The 24,147-nt window shown below is 59.3% G+C and overlaps 1 protein-coding gene across 26 annotated transcripts in view; it reads left to right on the top strand.

The window, feature by feature from the left end:
• Nucleotides 1–24,147, top strand: part of LOC101801820 (ankyrin repeat and fibronectin type-III domain-containing protein 1) — a 190,783-nt gene that overhangs the window by 156,014 nt on the left and 10,622 nt on the right. For 19 of the 26 annotated variants that reach the window (XM_072024041.1, XM_072024040.1, XM_072024048.1 and 16 more), the window contains 2 exons: nucleotides 6,588–6,716; nucleotides 23,803–24,004. In XM_072024041.1, the coding sequence (XP_071880142.1) occupies nucleotides 6,588–6,716; nucleotides 23,803–24,004 (331 nt within the window). Of the gene's footprint in view, nucleotides 1–2,415; nucleotides 2,620–6,587; nucleotides 6,717–7,663; nucleotides 7,774–23,802; nucleotides 24,005–24,147 lie in introns of those variants that run through there. The other 7 variants (XM_072024043.1, XM_072024057.1, XM_072024058.1 and 4 more) reach the window with 4 other exon arrangements.

The raw sequence follows: 24,147 nt of genomic DNA on the forward strand, positions 1-24,147 counted from the left end.
CGGGTGGCTCTGCCCCGGGCACGGTGCAGCCGGGTGCTGCGGGTGTGCGTGCCCAGCATCGCCGTCCCCGCGAGCGGACAGCTGCTGGTCAGAGGGGAGAGCTGTCATTGTCAGGGAAATGCAAATGAACGAAATCATCGCTTTGGCAAGGAATTTTTAGGGGAATGACATGCAAATTTACCTTCCGTTCCGAGTGTGGATTGGTATTAAAATGCGATGTTTGAAAGCCAAAACAAAGGAACATTTTAATTTAGGACTCATCAGGCGGTTCCTTCTGCTTGGATTTGCATCAAATTCTATGCAGCAAAAGCTGTAAGTTTAACAAAACTCCGTTTTTCAAAGAAAACAAGAAAAAAGTTTTAAAAACGTCATCCAGTTCCAGGAATTATTATTTCTTTCTTTTGCTCCGCAGTCCCGAAGCAAATGGCCTGGTGCTGGATGTTGCAGAGGCCAAGGAGAGGCGAGTGGGGTGGGAGGCTGGATTTCTTCCTGGCTGCTGCTTTAATCCAACCTCTAAATGGCACAGCAGAGCCAGCCCGAGAAACCATCCCGAGGCCTCACCGTGGGGCCGGGGGGACCTCGGGTTGCACCCAGGAGGTGCCGAGAGCCGGGTGGCAGCGAGTGGGCAGCGGGGCTGCCAGGGATGCTCAGGGGGCTGTGCTGGAAGGATGTGTCGAGTTGCTTTCCTGGCCTGCTTTATAAATACCCTCCGTCGACAACCTGGTTTTCCACAGGGCTCAGAAACAGCTGCGCTGCTGATTTAAACACACACGTAAGGCATCTCCGTCCTTCTTCCCCCTGCTTCCCTTCTCCTTTCATCCTCGGGGCTACCTACCCGCCTGGCGTGACGGATCAGAAATATCCACTGACTTGCTAATTGTGATGCATCCTGATAATGCCAGCTATAATTAGCCGTGTGTATCAAAGCCGGTCTGCTGGCGGAAGTTTTTGGGGCCCCGGTAGCATACCTCAGGCAGGGGATCTTGTGCAGGGGATCTTGTGTGGCTTTGCCCTTCCTGGGGAAGCAGCCTGGCCTCAGTCTGCCTGCCTCCATCCATCGTGCGCGTGGACTCACGATGTTTTAGTGCTGTTGATGCTCCCAACGTGTGCTCAATGTCAGAAGCCAGCCCCAGGCGTGCTCTGCCCCGGGTCTTCACCAGGTCAAGGAGTGCTTTGGGGGCCCCCAGCACAGCCACTTGTCCTGAGCACTGCATCCTTGGGCTGGCTCAGATCTCGCTTTGCTCTTGTAGCTTCTTCCTTTACCAGCTGCTGCCTCTGCACCTCTCTCCCCACTGTGGCATCCCCGCCGTGACCCCCTCCAGGCCTAGGACCCCCCCACACCCCCCTCAGCATCCCCTGCTCAGCTCAGAGCCCCCTGTGGCTCTGACAAGCCCATGGCATGGAGAGGTTTGGCCGGGTGGGCACGCCTGAACCCGGCACTTGCTCAAGCCGTGGCTGCCAGCAGCTGCTCCGTCACGCTGCCTCATCTGTCCTGAGCTCATCGCTGGCAAACAAATGCCTGTGGGAGCGATGTGCCGCTCTCCAGGGGGAGAGGTTCCTGCTGCGATAGCCCGCGGGCAGGCCTTGGGGCTCTGGTGTCATCAGCTCTAAGCCGGGAATCACGGCTGAGTCAGGGCGAGAAGTGGGGCACTGAAGTACCAAGGGGAACCTGGGCACCAGGAGAAGCTGCTGCTGAGCTCCTCGCCCTACACGGTGATCTGTCCCCGAGGTGAAGGAGCACACCGAGAGGCACGGCGTCCCCGGTGCTTCCACCCCGTGCTTTCACTGGCCAGGCCACCACGACTGGAGTTCCTTGACCAAAACCAACATCCCGAGCCACAGGGGCAGGGGCAGGGCAGGGCATCAGTATCAGGGCTCTTGGGGTGCCCTGCCTCAAGCCTCACTTGGGTACCCCAGAAGTTTTGGTGAGAGCCAGGGCAGCATTTGCTGGCTCTGTGTTCGCCCCTTCCACACCTGAGAGAAAAGGACCACAAAGCGGGGCCGTGGTGGAGGCTCCGTGTCCTCGGGGGACATGAGCAGGTTTGGTGGCACGTTGCTGTGCTGGGTGTGATGAAGGGAGCCCAGAGCCACCAGTGGGGTCCCGGTGACCCCGGGGCTGAGGTGGTGGCATTGCTGCCATCTGCCTGGTGGTCCCCCGGTGCCGCACCAGGTCCCCTCTGGAGCCCGCGCAGGCTCCTTGTTATGTAAAGCACCGGCGAGCACGACCGGGAGATTCTTCAGTGTCGGAATCTGAGTCACATGGGGCTGTTTTATTTCCCCCTCTGCTAATCTCGTTTCTATAGAAACAAGATTGGGAGGAAAAAAAAAAAAAAAGAAAAGAAAAAAAAAAAAAAAAAAGAAAAGAGCCAAGCACAGACCAAGCGAGAAACCTGAGGTGATGGGTGAGGGAGGCAGAGGTGGTGGCTGAGGAGCTCGGGCAGCGCGGGTGGGAGCAGGGCGGCGCGGCGGGGCTGTGCTCCCGGCCGGGATGGGAGCGTGCGTGCGGCTCTGTGCGTCGAGGGGACGGGGACACTGCCGAAGAGCTGCTCTTGGCTGAGCTGCTGCTCCAGAGGGGGGTGACCTGCGGAGCCCGGAGGGAAGGCAGCAGAGGCTGTGCAGGTGAGTGAGCATCGCTGCGCGGCTCCCGGGCATCCGTCCTGGCACGGCTCGGCACGGCACGGCACACCGCAGCAATGCCCAGCTCACTGGGATTCTGTCCCCAGCTGCTGCTTTGGGGACATGCTCGTGGCCAGAGCCGTGCCCAAGGTGTGCAGGCAGGTGCGTGGTGGTGGGCAGGGTGCAGGGACTGCCGTGCGGTGTTCGTGTTGGGGGGTGGCTGCATGTGTGCGGCCGTGTGTCTGTGTGCACGTCCCCTCTCCGAAGCCGCTCTCTCCCCGAAAGCTTTTGCCTGCTCAGGAGGCACCTTTCCGGCTTTAGTTGTTTTTCCCTTCTTTTATTCTGGCTGCACCTGTGCAAATAAAACACTTCCAGGAGCCAAAGTGCCCAGCTGCCAGGAGCACAGGAGCTGCACCGGCTCCCACCCTGGGGATGCCCCTTCCCAGCCTTGACACCCGCGGCGCTTGGGCCAGGGGGTGCCTGCAGGCACAAACCCTGCTCAAAAGCTGGTTTTGCAGTCGCTGTTCCCAAGGGGAGGAACAGCTGAAAACGCTGCTTGTTTGTGTGCTGCGAAGTGCCCGGGCTGCTGACAGCCACCGCGTGCCTCGTCCTGGGACTTTGGCTCGCCCGTGCCCGCTCAGGAGGATGTCAGCTGCCTTGCAGGAGCTGGATTAATTTGCAGCGGCGTACGAGCACATGCTAGCTCCCGAGTCGCAGGCTAGCGAGTGCAACAAGTGGGAGTGATTCTTGTCTGGGCTAAGATGTCTCCCTGGCTGGTGCGCGGCTGCCTCGAGCCCTGGTGCCGTGGTGCTGGCAGGGGGCTCGGGCTGGGCTGGCCGTGCTGGTGGGACTGGAGTGCTGCTGTCACCTCACCTCCATGGCTGGGTGCTGTCGGGGACAGGGACAGCTGCAGGGCAGGCGTGGGGCAGGTGGGATGCTGGAGCCGAAGGGCACGGGGCTGCCCGGCTCTGGGATTTATTTCCTGCTTGTCATCACTTCCCCGCTGTGGTGTGGCGCGGGGGGAGGCAGCGCCGAGGCACTGCACACCCCTGGTCAGATCCACACCTAGGCACAGCTGGGGAAGCCAGGAGGACGAAGCAAGCCCTGGGTTTTTCTCTCCTAATTCAGCTTTGTGAAATGTCACTGCTCATCTGCCTGCCCGGCCAGCGAGGGGGCGGAGGGCAGCACTTCAGCCTCTTGTCCTCATCCGAAAGGGCAGCTGCGCAGGTTTCTGCGCGGGGACGCTGCGTCTTGTGACACCTCGGCGAGGCTGCCAGCCCGCTCCGCCTGCTCTGCTCGCACTGCTGCAGCGAGCTGGGGCTTTGCCAGGCAGCTGTGCGGGGGTCAGACCCCCAAAAAAGCCTTTGTGGAAGGCTGGGCATCAACGGCACAAGCGCTGAGCCAGAGCCTCTCCCTTTGTGGGGTCGGAGCACCGTGCTGAGCCCCCCAGGCTCGTGCTGCTGGAGCTCCTGGGGAGCCCAGCCAGGTGCTGCGGGGTCCCTCTGCCTTCAGCCCCAGCATCTGGGCCTGGCCATGGCCGGGGCTGGTGCCGGGGGGCTGTGCAGGTCCTGCCAGCCCCTCGTGGGCACAACGCTGTGGTTTTATGGGGCAGAAGTTGCGTGTGGTCTCCCCATTCCCCCGCCCTGCAGGCAGCAGTGTCCCCGTGTCCCCAGCGCCGTCGCTGCCGGTTCTGCTCCGCCGAGCTGCTGCCGCGAGGGAAGGGACGAGTCGTGGCACTCCCCGGGCATTGCTGCAGGAGTCTCCAGGGCCGGTAATTATTTCTGGGAAAAAAGATGCTGTGTTCTGCCTTAAACGCTGACATGGGACTCTGAACATGTGTAATCTGGCTGACAGATGGCAAGTCAGAGAGGTGTGATTTATGATACAGCACAGTAGCTGAACAACCTTCTCTGGTTGTCAGGAGACGGTTCTCCCCATCGCTGCGGTTGATGTTTCAATCGAGGGCTTTTGCTGCTCATCCCCTCGGCTCCCGGGCGGCGTCTGGGACCCCTGGGAGCCCGGCGGGTGCTGCTGTGCCGGGCAGGGCGTGCGGGTGCCGTGGGAGGAGGCACAAAAATCCTGCTGGCCGGTGAAGCGTGCAAGGGGACGGATGCTGGCAGCCACAGGCAAACCTTCCTTGCTCAAACGGCTGCTCCGTGCCTCAGTTTCCCTGTCCTTACCCTAAGGGCTCTAACACCGAGCAAGGGAAAGAGGCATCTAGAGAGTTTGGAGAGCACCCGGGGGATGAAAGCGTAGTGACCGCAGCATCCCCGTGGTGCTAGGGGCTCACCCTGCTGCAGGCATCAGCCACGGAGCCCAGGCACGATGCACGGACCTGGGAACATCCCCGGGGGTGTCCCCAAAGAGGAGCTCGGCGCAGAGCCGCGCGTGGCCCCGAGGACGGGGCTGGCTGCAGCGGGGCCGGCTGCGGCTGTGCTGGTGCTCGTGCAGCCCGGGTAGAGCAGGTATGATTCATTCCCTCTCCTGCAGCACAGTTTATGTAAAGCAGCACCGTATAAATAGCCAGATGATACCGTAACGTGCTCGGGGCTTTCTCACTGGGAAAGGAAACGAAGGCTCTGCCGTAGCTTTGGGGTCCAGCTGCTTGGAGCCCTCTGAGCACCTCCCTGGGTCCCCCCATGCCCACGCACGCCCTCCTCACCCACACCACCGGGCTGGAGGGAGAATGAGGAGCTTGCTCCATGTGGCTGGTGGCTGCTGACATCCATCGGTTTGGGATTTGCCGAGCCGCTCCTGACCCCATATCCTGGCTGAGTTGTGGGTACCTAGATCAGGAGCGAGGGCTGGGATGGCTGGGCATGGAGAGGCGGGGATGGGGCGAGCAGAGCCAACAGGAACGTGTGCCCCAGGCAGGTCCCAAAGCCCACAGACCATCTGGAGAGGAGCAGAGGGTGCCCTGAGCCTCTCCAACCCAGCACGTTGCTCATCTCAGCTGCGCTTTGGCACGGGCTGAAGGGAGAGACGAGGCAGCAGGGATGGGGTACGTGTGGCAGGCTCTGCTCCGGGGGCTTCCCCGGGGTGCCTGAGCTGCTCCTCGCCCAACGCCCTTTCCTCCAGTGCTCCGAGGGGGAAAGCCGGGGTTTGGGTTTCTCGTGGAGTTTCTTTAAAGGCAAACCTTTCCCTCAAAGTAGCGTTTCTTCTCAAGAATGTGAGGAATGGCCCTGGAAGGCCTGAGCAGCTCCTTCCCGGTGGTGATTGTGGAGACAAGTGCCTTCTCCAGAAAGCTGTCTCCACCCCGTCCTGCGCAACAGCAATTCATAAGCCGAAAAATAAATCAATAACCAGAGTTAATGAATTGAAGATGTCCGTGTTTAAAATGTATCGGGAGGAGAAAAAAAAAAAAACACAAAAACTGTTAGCTGCTCATGGCTTATTTAATTACTGTGAGGAAAGGCGGGGAGCTCTCATTTCTGAGAAATACCTTCTTTTCATTTTATGGCGTTTTAAGAGGTATTTTGTACGGCTGAAGCCGGTCGGGACTCCGGGGAGCAGAAGCACCGGCTCTGATGGCACACGGTGGTCGGCGGTGCCGGGCAGCAGTGGGCGATGTCCCGATGTTCTCTCCCTGCTGCAGAGGAGGAGGAGGAGAGGTTTTTTCCTCGCCCTGGCCATGCCAGGAGGCTCGGCAGGGGCTGTGCTGCCAGCAGGGATGGTGCCGGAGCCCCCCAGGGCTGCGGGCACGTGTGGCAGGGCTGGGGCTGGCAGCAGCCTGCCCGTCCTCCCCGCTTCGCTTCCCTTGCCCGATGCTCTGCCGTCCTCGTGCTGCAAGAAGCAGGAGCAGCCCGTGTTCCTGCAGCTTCTGCTGGCTCCCCCAGGCTCGTGCTGCCCCGTCCCGGTGCTGCTGGCCCTCCCAGAGCCCCCCTGTGCCCCTCGCAGCCCCCAGCATCGGGTGGCCCCCGTGCCCCGGGGTGCTGCAGTGACATTAACGCCTTTCCTCTCCCCTTCCCCAGGTCGGAAAGCAGCCTCTCTAGGTTTGCCCACCGCTTGTCAGTTAAGCAGAAGCAGGAGAAGAGAAGGAAAGCTGAGTATGCCTCGGCCGAGCTGTCTGCCTTCCGGCCCAGGTCTCTGAGCATTGAATGGTAAGAGCTGCAGGACAGGGCTGGGGGCAAGCAGCCCCCGCCTCTCCAGTCCCCCTCCTCTCCCCTGTTCCCAACAAAACCCATCCAAGCTGCTACAAAAGCTCCCCCGGGGCACCGAGCCTTAAATCCCCCTCACCCCGGTGCTGGGAGCAGCAGGCAGCCCCAAACGGGCTCCTCTGCTATGGGGTAAAAGGACCCCCCCCCAGCAGAGCATCCCTTGGGGCTTGCAGGGAAGCGGCCGTGAGCCCGCTGTGCCCGGTCCCTGCAGCCTGGGGGAGAGCCTGGGGGTGACACCCAGCCCCTGGGTGCCGGGTCCTTTTGGGGCCATCATCGTCCCAAAGCCCAGCCATGGGGCAGCGCTGCCCCCGGCCCCATCCTCCCCGCTCTGTGTCACCCCGTGGGGCCCCCGCTCAGCTCGGGGCTCGGGCTGCAGCCCTGGCTGGAGCAGGGAGGGATTTATCCCGGGTTTCTAAGCTCTGATGCAACAGCCTTGGAACCAGATCACAGTCCACAATCCTTCCAGTGCTGGAGGTGACCTGCTAAGGATATTTAAAAGAACTGGAAATTGCATTGCTCTCCGCTTCCTTAGATGGATGAAGGAGGGTAAGGCTTTAAAAAAAAAAAAAAAAAAAGAAGAAGAAGAAGAAAGAGAAAAAGAAATGCTTAGAAATTGCAAGAATGTCGAGTTTGGTTTTCGTTTTCCCTGCTTTTTTTGGAGAACTTTCTGGCATTTATTCCATGTTCTAACACTTACGTGTGAGGCTGTGGAGGCCTTCTCAAAGGCTTCCTCTATCTGTGAGGTTTGTTAGGCATCAAAGCTAAATAGGTATTAATGAGGCCAGACAAAGAATTTAAGCTATTTGGTGACAGATTGCTTTCTTCTCCAGCTGCGCAACTCCCCTTTGCTGAAACGATGTCATCAGAAAAGCTGCTCTTCAGTCCCTCTGAGTCTTCCAGATAGACAAATATGTTAATTTAAAATCTATCAATCAGGAAAACAAGCAAAGAGCTCATTAAAACCCGGCAGCGTTTCTCTTTATTCAGCACAGAGCAGTCAGTAAGTCTCTCTTCTCCCTGGTAGTGCCTCTTTTAACCCCCCCGGGTCCCACTTTTCCCCCCCGCCTCGAGGTGTGTTTCTGCTTGCTCTGCAGCGTTTTCCTCGGGGATGCTGCCTGTGCCGTGTGGGTCTGCACAGCACTGTGTAGGGCAGGGGCAGCGCAGCAGCGGTGAGCGATGCTGGTTTATGGGGACCTTGTAAGGCGAGGATAAATCGCCTTTGACTTGTCGGCTGCTGGTCCTTAGGGGATTTTGGACTTATGGCCGTGGGGAGAGGAGCCCGTCCACCTTGGTGTGCTCAGCTCAGCTGCCGAGGCTTTCCCGTTGCCGTGGCTCAGCAGAAGAGCCGGGAGCAGTGCAGGAATTTACTCTGGTTTCCCAAATCAGCAGCTTTTGAGACTCACGCCCGTCTAAGCCCAAGGCCTGAAGACAAGGAAGGCCTCAGGGACCCGCCACCACCTGTTGCCTTTCTACTAGGCAGACTCAGAGAATAGGAGAGCTAAATCACCGGCACCCATTGCTTTGAAAAGCTGGCCGTCAGTCTGGGGGAGGAATTAGGGTTTTCTACCCGATACCCCTGCCAAAACACTGCCAGTCCAACTCCTCATTCCTCTGCCACAGCAGAAAGCATCCTCACTCAGGGCATGCTGAGTCAGTTTGCCAGCATTCCCAGTAGGTGCTCAGGGGGACTGGATGGAGCCAAGGACAAAGAGGAGGAGCTGTGCAGTGCCACCGTGCCTGCCTGGCACCGTGTCCCCTGCCTGGAGCAGTGCCATCGGGATGGGGACAGCAGATCCCTGAGCCTCTCCTTTCCCTTCTCCCTGTCCCTCCTGGCTCCCCCCTGGGTGCTGGCAGCAATTTGGGCTGGGAAATGCAGCTGTTTGCTGCCACGATAGCAAACAGCTATCGTGCTCACCCGTAGGTGTGTGGATGCTCCCAGGCGCAGGTTTTAGGGTCTCAGGGTCCCAGCACCCCCCTGAGCATCTCCCCCGTCCACCAGGCGAGCCGTGCTCACGGCTCACGCTCCTGCCAGGCACAACGCACGCTTTATCAGCCCGGCACATGTCCCAGGGCTATACCAGGCAAGAGGGGCACAGTCTTGTCCTGAGCTCAGCAGCAACCGAGAGCAGTCTCGTTAGTTCCACTTATTAAAAAAAATTGCTGGGGGGGGGGGGGGGGGGAGGGAGAGAAGGCAGGGAAAAAGGGACGTATTGAGGAAACACTTATTTCATTCATATGTTGTTTACTGAAGCAAATACTTCATTATTAGGCTTTTTAGGGTATTTTTTTTCAAGCCAGGGCCACAAAGTCCCCACTGTTAGGGCCGGTGAGCGTGCCGTGGCCCCGCAGGGCGCTGCTCGCTCACGCTGCAGCAGCCCCACGCTGGTGCATCAGCAGGAACCGTGCGGCACGAAGCCTGAGCACTCAGGGGACAGGCCTGGAGGCTGCTCGTGTCTGTGTTTATCAGGACAGCTTTTGCTGACTCCTCTCCCATCCCCTGTGCTGGACAGCACACACCACGGCTCGTGGATGTCCGAGGCGGTGCGAGCTCCAAATGAGGCCAAAACTGGCAGTGGAGGAAGGGAAGGATTCTTGGGCTGATTTGTTGCTGTTCTGCTCTCTGTTTGTCTCTGATACTGATCTAGCTCCAAACCCTAAATAACACGAAGGCAAGAGAGACAAAAGTGCTCTGTATTTGCAGCTCAACACCTTCTGCTGTTGGAGTTAAGAATCAGAAACCTGGCAGCTCCTGCGGAGACTTCTCGGTGTCTCTGCAGAGCCCTCTGAGAAACGCGAGCAATCCTTTTTTCCCCCTTAGGGTGAACCAAGGTGAAGGGAGAGCCTCCTCTCCGTGTGTGCCACCTAGGAAATGATCCACATTTCTCTTTTTTCCTTAAGCACACAGGCAGGCTGCAACCTGCTGTTTGCATCCACTCCTGCACATGTGGAGCCTGGGATCCTCTGCCCCCCCGTGCCCTTCCAGCTCTGGCACCCAGCAGCAGTTTGTCCTCCTGGCATCCCTTTGTGTCTTTCTTTTCCTTTCCTACCTCTCATTCTGGTATTCCCTCTTCCATCCACGCCTCTGCTTGCCTTCCTGCTGCCCTGTTTATTTTCCCATACTCGCCTCTTGTCTCACCTGTTTCTTGTTGTTTTGTTGTCTCCCTCTCCCCTCTCTCCTCGCTATTTCTATCTGCCCCCCCCCAGTTCCACGTGCTTCGTGCCGGGCAGCCTCCCTGTGAGCTGTGCTCGGAGCTCTCTATTCCCCCGGCGGTTCAGGAAAAAATGCAGCGCATTCCTCCTTTCCCCGGCCGTTATCTCGGTTCTGCTCCTTGGCTGCCCACCGCAGGCTGCCGGAGCTGCTGGCAGGAGCCCGTCGTCTGGTGGTCAGACACGCGGGAGGCAGCCAGCCCCTTGTTTTTGCTGCTCAGCCCCTGGCGAGGTGCTGAGCGAGTCCCTGGCTTCCCCTCTGCCAAGGGGAGGGAGGCGCAGAAGCCTGGCGGCGGCGCGGGGCAGAGCGGGGACCTGGCGTGTCACCGCCGGGCTCGTCCTGCTCTTACGCTGCTCCGAGTCATGGGTTTGCTTCTAAAGCAAAAGGAGTTTCATGGAAATGCTTCCATGGAATTATTCGGAATTTTGTCCTGCCCCCTTTGTAACGCAGCCGTGCCAGGGGGGTGCCTCCTGCCGTGGGCAGGCAGCGTGGGTGCCCCGTGCCCACGCGGTGCTCACCTCCTGACACCGCAGTGCCACCGTCCCGTGGGTTGCAGGGCCCCGAGCTGCTGTTTCCAACCTGGCACTCGGGACTTTCCTGATGCAGCTCTTTGCTGGCTGGTTGTCTCTTTGCCAAGCACCACGGGAATTGTCAGCAGGTTTTGGGGAGCCAGGGAGGAACAGCACCACGAAGGGCTCCGTGCTGCTCTGGGTAACACAGCCTGACCCATGGGGTCCTACTCCTGGCTTCCACATCCACGAGAAGATGTGGATGCGCTTCTCTTCCCAACCAAGTGGGTCCCAGCCTGAGCAAGGAGCAACAAGAGAGAGCAACAGCCCCTGATGTGTTCAGCAAAACACACTGGAGCCCGGGCGCTGTGTGGGCACCTGGGAGCCAAGAGATGCTCTTGGCAAGCGGAGAGGTGTGGGTACCCGCTGGTGGCACGGGCATGCAGCCCTCCGGGGGGTTCACCCTCCCCATCCCACTGGTCCTGTCTGTCCGTCCGTCCTGGCTCCCCGCTCGGTTGTGCTGAGCACAGGTCCTGGACAGGCTGGCGCGGCGCTGAAATGAAAGGAGAGGCGCTTTGTCTGACTGGGAGCGCTTTAAGCCATCGCTCAGGAACAATGGCCAAGCTATGGGGTCATTTGTTCTGGTATTTCAGCAGCTCCTCATGATTTATGGGATGTTTTGTTCTGCTGCTTGTCTTAGCTTCCCCCTCTCCACCCTCCCTGTCTCTCTCCCTTCTCCATTTCAGCTCCTCCCCCCCACCTCACACACACCCCCCCACCCCCCCGTTCCCAATTCCCCTAATAGCTGTGGAGCCTCTCTGCCGTATGAAGTAATGCTAGCTGGGACTTATTGAATTAGCCGTGTGGAAACGGGCTCGGGCACCGCGCTCGTGGTCTGCTCAAGCACGCGGCAGCTCTCGGAGCCAGGATGGTTGGCAGGGCCCTGCCCGGGGGCTTCGGTGCCCCTCGGCTGTGCGCAGCCACGCGTGCTCCTGCACCGAGATGCCCGTGGATGTGCGCTGAGTGTGGTCGAGAGGAGCTGCGTGCAGCCAGCGAGGTTCCCCGGCTGTGGGGACTGCTGGCAGGGAGGCTCAGTGCCCAGGACACCTCTGTGGGCAACGGGGGTGCTGGGCAGGGGGCACGGGGCGCAGGGGGATGTGGTTTGAGAGCCTGGGTTTGTCCTGGCACCCTGGGGGTGGCTGCGGTCTGCGTGCCCGGGGGCATGGGGGAGCCTCCCAGGGGTTGGGGACGGGGCTCGCTGGTGTCTGAGGGACTCGCTGATGGGATAAACGAGCCTTCAGAATAGCTCCCTGAAGGCTGGGGTTACCTTTAGGAAAACATTTGGAAGGAATAATGTATTAGCATAAAATCCCTTTTTATCCTTGCCTGCACTCAGGGGAAATGAGCTCCCATTTGCTTCTCTCACGAGGCTTCAGTGGGAAAAACTGAACCCTCTGGGAAGGTGACAGAGAAAAATTTTCAGAGATTGGTGTCCAGGTTCTCCCCGCCTGGGACCAGAGCCCTCAGCCAGATCCCTGCCTCGCTGAGCGCACGGGGAGGAAATGTCATTTATTTGAAAGACAAATTTGAAATATTGTGCCCCTGCATTGTTCTGGGCACTTCCCTCTGCTGGTAGCTGACACCTCCAAGCTGTGATAAGATTGTTTCTCGGCGCAGCATATCCATTATCCCCAGTGCATTTTGATTTCTGCCAAGCAGCCCGTTTGCCTTGGGCTAGTTGATTTGTTTTAAATCTCATCATTTATTTGCCATTTCCCCCGGCCTGGATCTGCAAAGCAGGACGGATGCCTTTGGTCTCTGCCAAGGAGCAGGGAAGATGCTCTTCATCTCGCAGGGTCTCCCCAGGTCCTTTTCCACAGATGGAGCCATGCCCAGGTGCCCGCTGCCCCGATTTGTACCACCCAGCCGCACGCATCCTCACATTGCTTCCCCGGTCCTTTCCGCCGGCTGTTTCAAGGGATTGAGTGCTCCTCATCCTCCCTTCTCCTTTCCAATCCCTGTTGCATAGATTTTCTCTGCTGTTAGCTAGTTTCCTTCTGGCTGAGGCACTTCTGCCTGCCAGAGCTTCGGGAACCTCTTGTTTGTCTTCCTGGAGAGCCTGTCCCAGTGCCAGCTCAGCGCCGGACCTGCTGGCCGGGATGGGCAGCATTCAGTGGGGCGGCCAAAAACTGGAGGCAGGAGGCAGCCCAGAACGCCGGGACACCGAGGACCAGCCCCTTTGGTGTGCTGGGCTCTGTCCCCACCTCTCCTTGAGCCTTTCTGCCGTCTGCACGCTCCCTCGTGCCCGTTGCCTCATGCCCATCCCTCTCACCCACCTTCCTTCTGCCGACCTGCTTTTCCGAGGAGCTTTGTGAGACCAAGGGACCTGCACAGCTGCCGAGCTCCGTGCCTGCTGGAGGTCAGGGGGAGGCGGTTACATCCCCTTCTCTCCTCGCTTTCAAGTTTCCTTTCAGGGCTCTCTGTTCTCCCTACCACAGAAATTTCCTCCACCTACCCTAGGGCAGCCCTGCGGCTTCCCCTCCCCATCCCACTTTGCCTCTGTTGCTTTTATTCATGCTTTCAGCGGGGAGGGTCAGCCAGGGATGAAGTTTTTCTGCCACCAAGAGCTGTTTGACAAGGCGAAGGAGGTTTTTCCACGTGGGCAGCAAGGAACAGTGCAGATCTGGTAAAAATGTCCAGTTTCAGAGCTAGGGAAGGCAAGGTTCATGCTATCAGGATGCTCTGTACGTGGGGTCTTCTGCTGGCAATCCCATTGCCCCAGCCCAAGGACAAGTTTTGGGCTGGCCCAGAGCTCTTGGAGCTGGCAGCTCCAGATGGAGCTTGCCCAGAGGCTTTAAAAGTTTGGGATCACACCCCGGAGCCTTTACCTTGTGTGACCACTTCTGCAAAGAGCCTTGATGTTCAGCTTTCCATGCTGGGTCTTGCATGGCAGAAGCCTGCTGTGGCCGGGCAGCAGATGCTGAAAAAAGCAAGATTTTTTTTTTTGTTTTCTATTTTTTTCCCCTGAGCAGAGTTCTTGTCCATCAGCATCTCCTCCGGGGAGGAGGAGGCAGTTCCTCTAGTCAGAGGCAGTGGCAGGAGCGGAGGTGGGTAGGTGACTCCTGGGGCTGGGGAGGTGCAGGCAGGTATGATATTAAAACGTTGCCTGTTTTGGCTTCAAATACCGCTGTGCATCAGGCTCTGGAGCCAGAGGTTGCTTCCTCCTGCCGTATGGTCATCCAGACTATGGTGTGGTGGAGGCTCGAGCCTTTCTGCCAGCCTGGCCTGTGTCAGAAGGCGCAAGCCATGGAGCAGTGCCGTGTCCGGGTGTCACTCCGTGCCACCTGGTGCAGGGGAAAAGCCTTGGGGGCAGCGGCATCCCAGGGAGGCATTTGTGGTGCCAGAGGGACCGCTCTGCCTCCAGTCTGTGCCATAGGGAGAGGCACGGTGGTTGGGCAGCAGGTCACCGGGGTGCCCAGCACCATCCCCATCCCGTGCCCAAACCAGGGCACACGTCGGCTTTCTCCATGCATCAAAATCCCACGAAGCCACCAGGCAAATCCCGGGAAGCGAGGAGGCTGCTGCTGGACGCAGATAAGGCGGTGTGACATTTACCTAATGCTGCTCTCCCTGTTTGTGCCGCTGTCTCGCTGGCTCTCCAAGGGGCTGCCCGAGGGAACCTCGGCTGCGAGCGCCTTCCCGTGAGCACGGTGGTGTGTGACCCCACAAAACTCTCACCTCTTGGTGCAGGAGGAGGCTGGTGCTGCCAAGGGCACCCATCCTGGCCCTGCCGGCTGCGGAAGGCTCGCGGCGAGCCGAAAAGCAGCCGCGTTTGTGGAGCAGAGCTCCCCTCGTGAACTTGGCGTGAACCCATGTGGAGGTTCTTCTGGGGCTGCTCTTTGGCTGATTTCCTCGCTGACGAGGCAGGGCTGGAGCAGGATGCCGGACCCGAGGCTGCCTGCCACGGGTGCGCTCACCTCGTCCTCCTGCTGTGCCAGGGAGGGGGCTCTGCTGCCCAAGCAGCCGCTCCTCACCGGGAGGAGAAACGCCAGCGGCCAGCCAGAGCCATCCCTGAGCTGCAACCACAGCTTCCCGGCCTCGGGCTGGGCGCTGGGCACATCCCGCAGCCCTCAGGAGAGGCAGGGAGGGATAAGCAGTGTCCCTGGAGCAGGGTCTAGAGGTGGCGAGAGGGAGAATGGGGATAGTGGCACCTGCCAGGCACGGGGCCACCAGCTCTGCCGGGTGTTTGCAGCCTCTCGGTGACGGAGGAGCCCGAGTCGCTCAGCTCTGGCTCAGAACTCCCACTTGGTGTAACTGCAAGCAGGGATCTCCCGGGTGCTTTGGGAGATCTCAGAGATCAGCCCCGAGAGCAGAGCAGGGAAGGAAAACCCTTTTCTTCCCATCCCTGCCCAGTGGCTGCCCTGTGCCACGTCCATCCAGGAGCCCGTGGAGCCATTCGGGCACCTTGGGACACCCCTGGGAGGGTAAGGACGGTGCTGTCAGGTCTTTATATTATCACCAACAGCACCGGGGGTTGGCCAGGCTGGGCGTGGAGGTGGCGGTGCTCAAGACATCCTCACGTGCTCTGCTGCACAGGCGAAGGGACGAGGAGGGCACCTCTTGCTCGACACGATTGCTGTGGATAGAGTCAGCAGGCGCTTGTTGTTGAGGCTGTTCGACACTTTCCAGCGGAAGTTTGTTTGCTTATACCTTTGCCAGACCTTAACTGTTAGGGCTGAATTTTTCCATGCTCACTCTGCCTCAGGCTGAACTTTCTCTCTCCTTTTTTTTTTTTTTTCTTTTTTTCAAGTTTCAGCAGAAGGTTGGGGAAAAACGGTAGCTTTGCCAATATTATTTTTTTTTCCGTCTCTTTGTTTAAGGACTTCTGGTGCCTCCATGCTTTGGAAAAGAGACTTGAAATTTGGCAGGGTTGGTACATTCCTGGTGGAAATCAACCCAGATTTGGTCAAATTGTTAGCCTCTGGAAAGCATGGCCGTGCATGCTCGGAAGAGCTCGGGAGAGGCGAGCACCCCGCAGGCGGTGGGCACGGGGCTGGGCTCACGTCCCCGCGTCCCCAACAGCAGCCCCTTGCCCTCGTGGGTCTGGGTGAGGAGCGGTGACCGTGAGGAACCCCAGCAGGGTTTGGTGATCCTCATCAGACAGTCCCAAAGCATCCCACAGAAGCTGACCTTGTCTTTATCTCCGTTTCCACGGCTGGAAGCTGAAGCCTGGTCTGCTGGCAGAGCCCCCGTGTGTCTCCCACGGGTGTGCTTTGCAGTCCCGGTCACATCCACTGCAACGCGGGGACACGAGAGAGAGTCCTGATGGTCGGACGTGTGACCTGGCAATTTGTTCGTTTGGCTTTGTTCTTTTACATCGGGGTGGAAAGCAGAGCTACCTGCCCTGCTGGGGGCTTCAAAACTTCCCCCGTGGGCTCTGCTGTCCTGAGCTCGAGCATCTCAGAGCTCCCCGAAGCCGGAGGGAGCACAGCACGGGGCAGGGGGTGGGAAGCTCCGGCGAGCACCGCTCGTGCCATCGTGGGGTGATTTCTGGCAAGGGTTAGAGATCCCAGAGCGTGAGGGGCAGGGAGCTGTGGGGCCAGGGACATCCCCAAGGGGATGGCCGCTCGCGGTTGCGGTGCCAGGGACCTCGTGTGGGCAGCGTCCAGCGTGCCCAGTGCTGCTGGCTGGGTCCTGCTGGGTGCCTTCCAGCGGGAAAGGGGTTTTCTGACTCCAGTAACATTTACCAGCTGGGCAGCAGCTCTGGAGCCGGGTGTGTGCGTTTGTCTGTTCTTCCATTGTGTCTTGGCCGTCGTCTCCTCCTCCCCGCCGAGATCAATGTCTGTGGCCTGCCTTTTATAACCCCTTTGGGTGCAGCTCTGGAAGTCTTCAGCCGGTGGTGCTGGTTTTCATCGTGCAGCCTTGGCGCGCTCGAGCAGCTTGGTCCCCGTCTAGCTGGATGGCTTGGGTGGGACGATGGGCTGGAGGTGGGCTTCCACCAGCAGGGACATCCCAGCAGGGGTCTGCAGGGGGGCAGGAGCTCGTCTTTGGGGGCTTTGGGGTTCAAGGGTGGATGTGTCGGCTGGGAACGGAGAGCAGCCACAGGTGTGGGGCAGCGAGCTCAGATGACCTCCAGAAGTCCTCCTCAAGCCAATTTTCTGGAATTTCATGGTCAGGGAGAAGAGGTGGTTTCTGACGAGAGCCAGACCTCACCAGCGTATTCTTCCTGGTGGCACAAGGTGGCGCAGGAGGTTAAAGGATTTACTTTTCATCTGCACAGGTCTGGGTTCAAATTGATCCCTCTCACTGCTGTCATGAGTCCGTCGGCCTCAGCCCCTGCGGCTGCACCCCGGGACATGGCAGCGGGCGGCCGGGGAGCCTGGTGCCAGCAGAGCAGGGTGCTGCGGGGTCAGGAGGAGGCGTGCGGGTGGCACCCTGGCAGAGCATCCCTCCTGCACACACCACAGCCCGTGGCTGCAGTGTCCCTGAGGCACGGGGACGTGCTGGTGGCCCGCAGTGCACCACCCCGGTCCCACAGCCCCATCTCTCACCGGTACGGTGCCCAGAGGAAGGTGCTGACCCCACACGGGCTGGGGTCCTCCAGGGGCTCCTCCATCCACGAATTGGAGCTGGGACCTGAGTGTGGGGACAGGACCAGGCGAGGCTGAGCATGGCCTTACCTCCTTTCCTCCCTCCTTGTTCCTCCCAGCAGGGCGGCTGGGTCCTGGCTGCGGGGCTGAGCGTCCCCATCTCCGCATCCCAGCCCTTCCCCTGTGCTGCTCCCGTTGGGGCTTAGCTGGGGCCCGGTGACACCACAGAGAGAGGTTTTTTTTTTTCCCCCCTCTTTTTGCCTTCAGTGCTCTTTGAGACCAGGCGTCGTATGACTCAGCTTCTGCATTTGATACCCCCGAGAAGAGTTTGCACACATGCATCCGTGGCACAGAGCGGTGCCTGTTCCTGGCAGGCCGTGCAGGGATAGGGTTTCTTCCTGAAACAGGCAGTAAGTCCCCACTCTTCATCCGCTCCTGACATGCGGAAGTCGGATTTAGCCGGGATGGTGCCAGTGGGTCGGGGCCTCCTCCAGAGCGCTGCCGTCCTGCTCCAGCATCTGGACGCCCTGCGAGGGGCGAGGGAGCGCTGCTGCGGAGCAGGGCAGGTGCTCGGCTGGGCCCCCTGCACCTTGGGGAGCTGCCTGTCCTCTTGTCCCTACCTGCAAAGGTCCCGTTTCTCGTGTGTGCCAGCAGCGTCACGCACATTTTGGGTGCTGGGGCCGAGCCGTTAGCTCTGGCAGTCGGCGTGGGGCACGGTCAGCAGAAGTTGACACCGACGTAGATCCCCTGAAGGGCACTTTGGGCGCTGACCTTTAGGTCCTGCCTGCCTCTGCTGCCCGGTCTCTGCAAGCAGCTTAGGTCTAGAGGCAGCTCCCGGTCCAGAGAGGTGCCCCAAACCCAGGGGAGCTGGGCAGGCACGAGGGCCCCGAGGTTTGTAGGGTGGCTGCGAGCCTCCTGGCCCCGTGGCTGCAGGGCTGTTGGTGCCGCCGGGGTTCCCCGGCGTGCGTCGGTCGTGGCTCGGGGAGGCCCGTCCTGCTCAGCCCTGTCCCCATCAGGTTCCAGTTAAAACCAAATGCGTTCTCCAGCCTAAGCTGTGCTGCAGTTTAAGCCCTTCCAAAAATGAAACAAATACCCACGGACTGCAATTCGAATTGCAGCTCAATTAGGGCTCGTTCCCAACGCGATCATAAAACCTCCAGTACGAAAACAAACAACCCAACCAAACCACATCCAAGCCTGACAGCATCCTCTGGAATGCCTTTAAAATAACAAGGGGGGCAGAGGAAGATGAAAAGCAGCGTGGCCGGTGGGCAGAGGGCTCCCTCGCCCTTGGGGCAACCCGTGGGGCCAGCAGGTGTGCGGCACCAGCTCCGCACTGCCGCAGGGACGTGATGGGCGCAGCGGGGCCGGGGGCTGCTGGCAACGGCTGGGGGCTTGCGGGCCGTGGCTGCGATGTGTTCTCGGCAGGATCCAGCGGGCGAGGGAGAGCGGGGAGGTGGGGGACGCGTTTTTGCAGGGCGTTGGAGGAGCCCGGAGCTGCCCCAGCGCTGGCCGGGGCCGGAGCCGTGCGCGGCGGCTGGAATGCATCCCCCCGTCACCCTGCCTGCGTCCAGCCAGGCTGGTGCCGAGCTTCGGGTTTCACTGCGGACTCTAAACCCAGCCATATTTAGCGTGCGCTCCTCCGGCCTGTCAGGGAGGGGAAGCCACAGCACAACTAATAAAAAAAGCCAAACAAAAACAATGTAATTAAAGAGACTCAGCACTGCGTGTTCCCATAGCAAGAACATTTACCCAAGACTTCCTTGCTCAGATGCTTAATGTCAAGCAGCAATTAGAGGCCGGCGTTGCCGGAGCGCAGCGAGGAGCATTTGCGCTCGCTGGGAGGCAGGAGGGACCGAGCCCCGTGGCGGGCAGACCTGCCTGCCCGTGCTGTGCCACGGGGACGGCGCTGGGGCTGTCTGCACGGGGGGACAGGCAGCGTGGGTGGCAGGGGGACACCAAGCCCCAGGCAGCAGCTCCTGAGCCCCTGCAGGGAGCAGCACCCTCAGTCTGCAGCGCACGCACCCACTTGGCTCAATCCCCGTGGAAATGCAGCTGCACTGAAGCAGAAATGCAGATTTTTGTGGGTGTGAGGGGATCCTGAGCATCCTGGTGCCATGGGGCTGCTGCGTGTTGTGTGCGTGCAGGTGGGGAAGGAGCAGTGCAGGAGGTGACAGGGGTACGGGCACAGCCTGCAGTGCTCACGTGGCAGCAGTCCTGACCCTGATGGAAGGCTCTCGGGGATGGCCAAGGCACCGAAAGGCTGATTTCGGTCCTACTTAAATGGGAGTTGAGCCACAGGCTCTTTCTGGGCTCATTTAAATACCCCTGATCTGAATGCTTAATTAAAATAAATAAATTAAAAACAGGAAAAAAAAAAAGAAAAAGAAGCAGCTTTATTGTGTTGCAGCAAAATTTGCTTGCATGTCTCTGCTCCCTTCCTCCTGCAAACGTGCTGCTCGGATGGCAGAAATGGTGTGTTGTATGGGGGGGGTCTCCGCAAGTGATCTACTCGGTTAGCTCCAAACCTTTCTCAGCTTCTTAAAGCCTCCATCTCTCCCGGAATCAGAGCGTGTGCTGCAGGAGGTCCGAGGGTGTCCTCACCAGGTGCTGCAGCTGCTCAGCTCCCCGTGCAAGCGTTCCCCAAGAGACACAGAAATCTGCTGGGCTGGGGGGCAGCCTGCCCGGCGAGGCATGGCTGGTGCTGTCCTGCGCCCTCGGTGAGTCCCCTGCAGAGGTGCAAGGCTCTGGTGCTCGGGACACCCTGCCCGAGCCTGGGTGCGGCGCAGCGACTGCTTGGACTGACCCTGGGCTAACAGCACTGGGCTTCCGGAGCTCACGCAAAAATGTGCTGGCAGCAGTGGGGTCTATATAAGTTAGTTGTTATTGCTAAACAAAAGAGGCATGCTCATTTCGGCTCCATTCAAAACAAAACCCAGCGGGTTTGCCAAGTGGGAAAAAAAAAAAAAAAAAAAAAAAAGAGAGAGAATCTGTAGGAAACAAACAAAGCCCTGGATCTGTTTTGTTGCCTTTCCTTGGACCCAGGTTTCAATAAGCAAGTGCATTTTCCAGACACGCAGATGCTTCTGCGGTGCAGAAATGCTGCCTGGGGCATGTGCCAGCTCCGGCTGCGGCCAGCCACAGGTACTGGGGTGCAGAGGCTGCAGGAGCCTGCCCAGCCTCTGGGGGTGCTCCGCTGTGCAGTGGTTTTGCTCCGTTTTGGCACGACCTGGTCACCACCCACGGTCTGCACGATATTTAAATGCCTTGGGGCTGCGTCCTGCACTGCAAGCACCTTCTGTGCACCCTCATGTTTGGGCAGCGGGGTGAGCAGCAGTGCTTGCAAACTGCCTGGCACATCCAGGGGAGCACCTTTGCCATTAAGGCTGGAGCTCGGAGGAGTTTCTGCGGTCCCTGTTTGGGAAATCCTCCTCACGCGGGTGGCTGATGTGCAGGCTGTTCCCATGAGCTGTGCTGCTGTGCCAGGATGCCAAGCGCAGAATTTCGTCCTAGGTTTGAGCGTGCCTCTGGGTGGGTTATGAAATCCCACTGTTTGGAAGTGTTTCCCTACTCGTGCTCCGCTTTGGATCCATCCTCTATTTCCCCAGCCCTGAAAAATTGCTTATGCTCAGGCGAAAAGAGTGGAAAATGCGTCGGCAGCTCCTGTCTGCTGGAAGCTGCGTTTCTGCTTGGTGGCCACAGGAGCCAAAAGGCTCTCGTGTGCTGGCCGCGGGCTGCAGCGGGTTCTGCAGCGAGTGGCAGCGACCACGCCGTGCGCTCACCCGCAGGGCGCATGCACCAAGCCCCCAGGCTGAGCGTGGGCTCGTCGTGTGCTCAGCCCGAGGGTGCTCGAAAGAGAAAATTCCCCCGTGCTGACTTCGGAAGCAGTCTGCACGCCGGTGTCCTCGGGCAGCTTTCTGGCTGATCCCTTGGTGCGAGCTCCCAGCTCGGGGTGAGGTTGCCCAGGCTGGGTTGGGTTTGCCCTGTGAGGTTGCCCAGATGGGGTTGGGCTTGCCCTGGTAGCTGGCTGTCAGGATCCTGCTGGCTTTTGCCTGCTCCTTCAGTGGATAACCCCGAGTTGAACCGGGCTGTGGGTCGGGAAGGCAGCCGGTGCTGAGACACCACGAAGCCGTCCTCATCGGGGTGTTCCCCATGCCACCAAAAGCCCCACAAGGACCCAGTCCTTGCTCTCGTCATAGAATCACAGAATGGTTTGGGTGGGAAGGGACCTTAAAGCCCACCTGGGTCCAACCCCCTGCCATGGGCAGGGACCCCTCCCACCAGCCCAGGCTGCCCAAACCCCATCCAGCCTGGCCTTGGGCACTGCCAGGGATGGGGCACCCACAGCTCCTCTGGGCAGCCTGTGCCAGCTCCTCACCACCTTCACTGTAAAGAATTCCTAATTATCTAATCTAAAACTACCCTCTTTTACCTCAAAGCCATTAAGCCCTTCCCCACCCCAAGCCAGCTCATTCCTATGAAGAATTAACACCTCTCAGCCTCTGTCTTTTGGGCTCCAAAAGGGGAAAAAAAAACAGCCTTGCGCACGAAGCCCCCGCAGCTTCTCCCTGTGCCGTGTTGAGCCGCTGGTGTTGGAGAGCAGCTCCCAGAGGTGACAGCAGCCTGTCCCCATGGACAGGAGCGTGGTGCTGGGGTGGGTACAGCCCCCTGGGGTGCTGTGTCCCCCCCCCCCGGGGTGGGCAGGCTCCTTGCAGCGGGTCGGGGCAGCCCTGTCCGACACGGACTGGTTCTGTGCTGGAGCCTCGGGGAGCCTCCGCCCTTAAACAAAATGCACTTAAAATGATATAATTACAACAATTATTAACACTGTTTACTGGGCCAAGATCTGCAGCGCTGGAAACATTAAAACCCCAGAATATGCAGAAACCACAGTGTTGTAAACCACCCAGTGAATCTGGCTGTGTTCATTACAGAAGAAGAGAGGGATCAAATGAAGTTGTCTTGTGCACATCCATCCTCACGCGCTTTAAACAGCATCACAGCAGCTCCACGAGAGGGGCCTGGGCAGCCCCGAGGTATCTTTTAGCAGCACCCCAGCCTTCTCCAGGCGTAACGGGGCGAGGGCTGGAGACCCAGCTCTGGGCTGGCTGCGCTGGTGGGGTTTGCAGCAGCTCAGAGCTGCTGTCCACACCACGTCCTGCGGCCGGGAAGCTGAAAAGCTGGGGCCGGCGAGGCGCTGCTGCAGCGGGTAGGTCGGTAATTAGCAGCCAGAACTGATTGCGGCTGGGAGAGATTGAGCTAAAGCTGCACCGACACTGGCAAGGCAGAGGAGCTAATTGCCGTGGCCCTGACCTCCTCCCGCCGCGTGCCCCCGGAGCTGGTGTCGGCTGCTCGTACCCCCAGGGCACGGCGGCTGCGGGTGTTGTTTTCGGCTATCAGTTGCTCCACCGCAAAGTTTAGCTCCAGATAAATCAAGGCCATTTCACTGAGCCCCGATGAGTCACGACCACAGGGCCGGGAGCGCTTTTATCTTTGGGGCAGCGGGTTTAATACAGATAGACGTTCACTCCAGAGCTCCGAATAATTTCCGTCTCTTTCCTTCTCATTAAAAGGCAATGGGAGGAGGGAAAGCAGTGAGAAATTTCTCCGTGGCTCCTCTGTTTCTGCCATCTCTGTGATAGTTTCCTCCGAGTTGTGCAGCCTGCCTGTGCTGGGTCGTTTGCCATGCAGTCTAATTGGCAGAAAAAGGTGTTTCTGCTCCCAAGAGCCGTTCTTTTTAAAATCTGATCCTGCAGGCATGGCTGCAGCAGCGGGGATCTGTTACGACAGGGTTTAATGCAGCTAATGTGGAGAGGTGCCGCTGGGCTCCTCCTTTCCTGGCATGGAGCATCGTTGCCTCCCTGGATGGAGGGAATGGGGACAGGGCGCACAAGGGACAGCAACAGGGGGATCAGATGTTTGGTGCCAGTGAAACCCCTCGGTCCTGCAGCTGATGGGTCATGGGCAAAAGCCCCACACCGCCGCGCTCGCACCGAGCTGGGGACCTGCGCCCGGTGCTGCTGGGGATGTGGGGTCCTGGCTGCAGGGAGAGGGCACCAGGTTTCCTGGGGACATGTGCATGTTTGTTATGTCCATTTAAAGAAGGAAGCCAAAATGACAGTGGAGAAAAGATAATTTAGCTTTATTAGTGTGGGACGAGGTTCAGAGGCTGAGGAATGACCCAACAGCTTGGGTCCCCATTGCATGGGAGGCTGGGACTCACATGGCCGAGGGTCCCTGTAGGGGCCTGGCTTTTTCCTTGGTGCCATGAGGAACAGGCTTTTGTCCATGCTCATTTTGCTTTCAGAGGGTTTCCTTTGCTGGAACAAAGGCCCCTGAGAAAATCGAGTACAGATGAGCACTGAGGGATGCTGATGAGCACTGAAGATGCAGAGCATCGGAGTGTGGCACCAACCGTGGCCATCCCAGCTCAAGGGTCTGGAGGGAAAAACCTCACCTGCAGGGTTTGGGGGAGCCCATTGGGACCCATAAAAGCCCAGCAACTGTGACCAGGAGGTGCTGGCCTGGCTGATGGCAACAGATTCCTTGTTGGCACCAGTGTCCACCGTGCAGCCCCCTGCGTCGGTGCCGTCCCAGCGCTGCAGGGTTGGTGACTCCAGCTCTCCTGGCTCACGTCCCATTCCTGAAGCTGCTGTGTGCCTGCCTCTGCCTTCCCAGCACATTTTACCGGCCCATCACTCACTGCCTCTCCCCTGCCCTAGGTCGTCCTCTCCCAAAATGACGCAGCAGATGCGGGACCTGCAGCTGGCGCAGGCCAGGAAGCCGCCGGGCCCTTCCTCGCCGAACGCGGCCAAAAGGCTCTACCGAAACCTCTCGGGGAAGTTCCGAGTCAACTACACGTCCTTTGATGAGGGCAGCCTGGCGGGACGGGGCGAGAAGGAGAAGCTCCGCAAGTCCTACCTGGTCGGTGCCCGCCAGTCCCCCCAGCCACACCGGGGCCGGGGATGAGGGGGACGGGTGGGGTGGGCGTTAGGTAAAGCTGCCTGGGGGCAGGGTGTTTGCTCAGCATCACCCATCTGTGGCTGCAAGAGCTGATGTTCCTCAGC

Source organism: Anas platyrhynchos, chromosome 15 (genome assembly GCF_047663525.1).
Source record: "Anas platyrhynchos isolate ZD024472 breed Pekin duck chromosome 15, IASCAAS_PekinDuck_T2T, whole genome shotgun sequence".
In the NCBI taxonomy this organism is placed as follows: Eukaryota; Metazoa; Chordata; class Aves; order Anseriformes; family Anatidae; genus Anas; species Anas platyrhynchos.